General features: G+C 38.8%; 1 protein-coding gene across 1 annotated transcript in view; it reads right to left on the reverse strand.

The window, feature by feature from the left end:
- Positions 1-1,585: 1,585 nt before the first annotated feature.
- LOC111382067 (serine/arginine-rich splicing factor RS2Z33-like) overlaps positions 1,586-3,763 on the reverse strand; it is an 8,700-nt gene continuing 6,522 nt past the window's right edge. Inside the window, exons 8-9 of the mRNA XM_023005931.1 lie at positions 2,193-2,254; positions 1,586-2,137 (exon numbers count right to left, since the gene is read on the reverse strand). Of these exons, the coding sequence (XP_022861699.1) occupies positions 1,586-2,137; positions 2,193-2,254 (614 nt within the window). The remainder of the gene's footprint in view (positions 2,138-2,192; positions 2,255-3,763) is intronic.

A 3,763-nucleotide genomic window follows, 5' to 3' on the forward strand; every position in this document is an offset into this window, starting at 1 on the left:
CAGAATGTGTACCTTTTGGAAATGGTGAGTACTGACTCTGATCATGGCATTTTACACATCCTTCACTTCGCACAGTTGATATTGGGAGTAGCCTTAATGCATCTTAATGGAATAACTGGTTTAATCATTTTTATATAAAGGAAACCACTTCCTTTCGATGGAACATCGTTTAATAATATTCTATGTGCTTTTCTAAGTTTCATAGAAGGCAAATGAAACGCCATATGCCTGAAACATGCCATATCCCAAGTTGGTGTAAAAATGTGTGAAATGAAAGCATTATACTTGTAACCATGGTTTTCATCAATGAATGAACGGAGTGGCAAAAAAGGATTCATGCAGCTGGTGCCAGTTTATTAGGAACAATAAAATTGCTGCTTGTGTGGGAAAGGGAAATAAATGGAGTTTCTGGTGGCTAAAAATAAATACCTGCATGTTGTAGAATTTGATTCTTAATGGTAACGTGCTTCTGGCAAACCTCAAATGTGAATGGATTTTCCATTTCATCTAAAACTTTTGAGTATTTCTTGACCATGTGTATTACTTCATATAACAAAAATAGAGGATAAGCAAAAGCGAGAAGTGGAATCAGTAATTCATCTTTTGGTTGTGATGCATTTACAATTATAGAAGGTTTTATATTTATGGTTTTTGGGCACTTAGTGCTGAATGTCACCATTAAGTAATGTAGAATATTAAACCCCTATGGATGATAATGTTTGTTTGGGTACTTTATAAGAATTGGTGAAACACAGACCCAAGCCACACCGAGTCCAAGGAGTATCAAATATGGCCATAGTAAATTTTTCATATAATGAGTCATTGATTCCTTATCTTGTTTTATGTATGTTTTCTGTGTATGAGCATACATGCTGTTGTATGAATGCAAAATCACGTCTTCAATTCTAATGTTGTTGTTTTCTTTTGTTCTAGCTTCAGACCATTCCTCTACCTCCAAAAACAGCTCAGGTGGAATGCACTGGGCTCTAATTGTGCTTATTAGTGCCGTAGTTTCAACAGTCTTTATTGCTGGTTTGGTAACTGCATTCAAGTATTGGCAGAAAAGGAAGAGGCAACAAGAGCAGGCACGATTCCTGAGACTGTTTGAAGAAGGTGATGACATCGAGGATGAATTCGGCACTGGCCCTCTTGATGGTGTAGCTTGAAAAATGAAATTCTTCTGCCTTTCCAGTCCATTTGCAAAGTCATTATCTGTTAACGGAGATTATCTATAGGAGTAGATGCGACGATGTAGATAAATAATAACCATAAACAAAAAAGCCATGTAGCATGGTCTTTTTTCCTTTTTGGGGACATAGTTGAATGCCAAGGAAATTGAACAGCTGTACATACAATGCGATTAAATGTGAGATTGAATAGGCGAATTGTGGAACTAGACTATATTCTTTAGTTCTTTTCTAGTAGTCTAGAAGTTTTATATGTTTAAAACTATCACTTGAAGCAGATATGCATTATTCAACAGTGTTATGTACATGCCCGGAGAAAAAGGAATTCAAATACGCAGATATCAGATACAAACACCATAGAAGTCTGCTGGTTCAAAGTGGTTTTCCAGGTAAGTCTCTCAGTAACCAAAGATTCTTTCATATGGAATTATCTCATTTGAATCATTCCAGCTGTTATTATATGGAAGCTCTTGGTAATCATGGTCATGAAAATCTTCCATGCCACCCACTCTGAAACTAAAACCACCATATGAAGACCACTGATCATCACCATAGCCAAGTTGCATATCATTGGATGTATAATAACTATCCAAATTTTCTTCGCCTTGACAATGACTGTCTTCTTTACCTAAGCTGCTGCCATAAGCTTCATATCCTCTATCAGAACAGGCATCATCTTCTCCCCAGTAGCCACAAAAGTAGGATTCATAACCTCCAAGCATATTTCCATGACCACTGTAAGGCAATTCCATTCCATCATCAGCTTCCTCATGAAGTGAGGAATTGTAATCATCAAAGGGCCTCTCTTGAGAAGATGAAAAGGGCTGTCCATAAGGGCCATCACCACCATAGCTACTGTCATACCAAGTGAGATAATAGGAATCATAGTCGCCAAATTCAGGCTCAGGCTCAGGCTCAGGCTCAAGCTCACTGATTATAAGTCTGTTGAACTTCACAGTACAAAGAAATTCTCTTTCCTTTAGTTACCTCGACTCTCAACCTTACTCTGGGAGGATCTCTCTCTCCGTCCGTCTGTTTTATATAGAAGAAATTGTATTGGTATAGACCTATGGGTCAGCACAATGTAGCCTTAATACTATTAAGAATAGTAACTCGAGGCAAAGTCACAATATAGGGAAACCTTTCTTAATTTGGTGGTTCTCCAATCAGTTTAATTGCCTTGTGCACTGAATATCATAAAAAGTAGAAGATGCTACAAAAGAAGAAAAGATGGTCAAAAGCATCTTATGCCACCATGAATTGATATGCTAACTTGTAGATTCTCTGGATAATGGTGGAACAATTGGTTAACTATGTCACACTTTAGGGGCTCAAAGATATCTACCAAATCAAAAAAGTAGGGATGGGAACGTGGTGGGCCCATACCCGGCCGCTGGTGATTTTCAGGGGACACGGCCAGGTTCACTGTCCCTGCCCCATTTGGGCCTCACTGTTGTGATTACTAATCTTCAGTTTGCAGCTATCTACATCATTGTAGCAAAAAATATTGTTGTGACAAGATACACACGTCCTTATTTGCAGTCTCAATTGTAGTCAATCACTTGATAGCAGCCAATTTCATGTTGATCTTTAAGCAAATTAGTGAAGAATTCATTGTTCAGAGTCTCGATATGTGATAGTATAGTTGAAGTTATGGATCTGCAAGAGAATTACTAGCTGGAGAAATGGAGTAGTTCTCTTTTTGCTACTGGCGACCTAGGGGTGTTTATCACAGCTGTTCTCCAAACTATTCCAACTTATGAGAGTTTTGGTGGAGGGGCGAAGGATAGGGAAGGACCATGACATGCGTTAAGTGGAAACATGTGTACTTCGAAATATAGAGATGGATTGGATTTTAGGGACTTCGAAATGTTTAATCACGCATTTGTAACAAAACAGGCATGGAACATGACACAGCCAAATTCCCTCACTATGAAAATTCGGAAGGGTAAGTATTTTCACGATTCTGATTTTCTGCAGACTCAGGTGAAGGGTGGGGCTTCTTTTAAGTGGAAGAATGTGATGTCGGGGAGGCAGTTACTAGTTCAGGGACTTCGATGGATGGTTGGCAAAGGGTTTAGAAATCGACTCGATATTAACCCAATTTAATGTTTATGAACAAATGGAACCAGGAATCTTAGTCTGAGTACATAATTTCCTTGTTACTTTAATTAATTGAGGAAAAACCCCTCCCTAACTCATTCTTTCATTTTTCATTACACACTTTTTCCTATTTATATGTAATTTCAGAATATTCAGTTGATTTAACCCCTATTCCATAATCCATACTGTTGTGGACACTATTTGTATCACCCCGAGGACTCATTGCATCCCGAGGACTTCGAATGCTATTTCGTCTCGTTTGAGCCATGACCTCCTTGGGGAGGGGGTTCCTCGGGACATAGTGCTCGATCATTTGCACAACATGCTCGCTATATCTTAGTTGAAATATGCTCGGGATTACATCTTCGGGGTACTTAAGGTTGTCCTCGGATAGTACCTGGCCTCACGTCTAGGCCCCCGTTCAAATTCAAAGGTATCCTGGCCCTAAAAGGATTCTAGTCTCCCTTAAACTT

Source organism: Olea europaea, unplaced genomic scaffold (genome assembly GCF_002742605.1).
Source record: "Olea europaea var. sylvestris unplaced genomic scaffold, O_europaea_v1 scaffold2429, whole genome shotgun sequence".
NCBI classification, from domain to species: Eukaryota; Viridiplantae; Streptophyta; class Magnoliopsida; order Lamiales; family Oleaceae; genus Olea; species Olea europaea.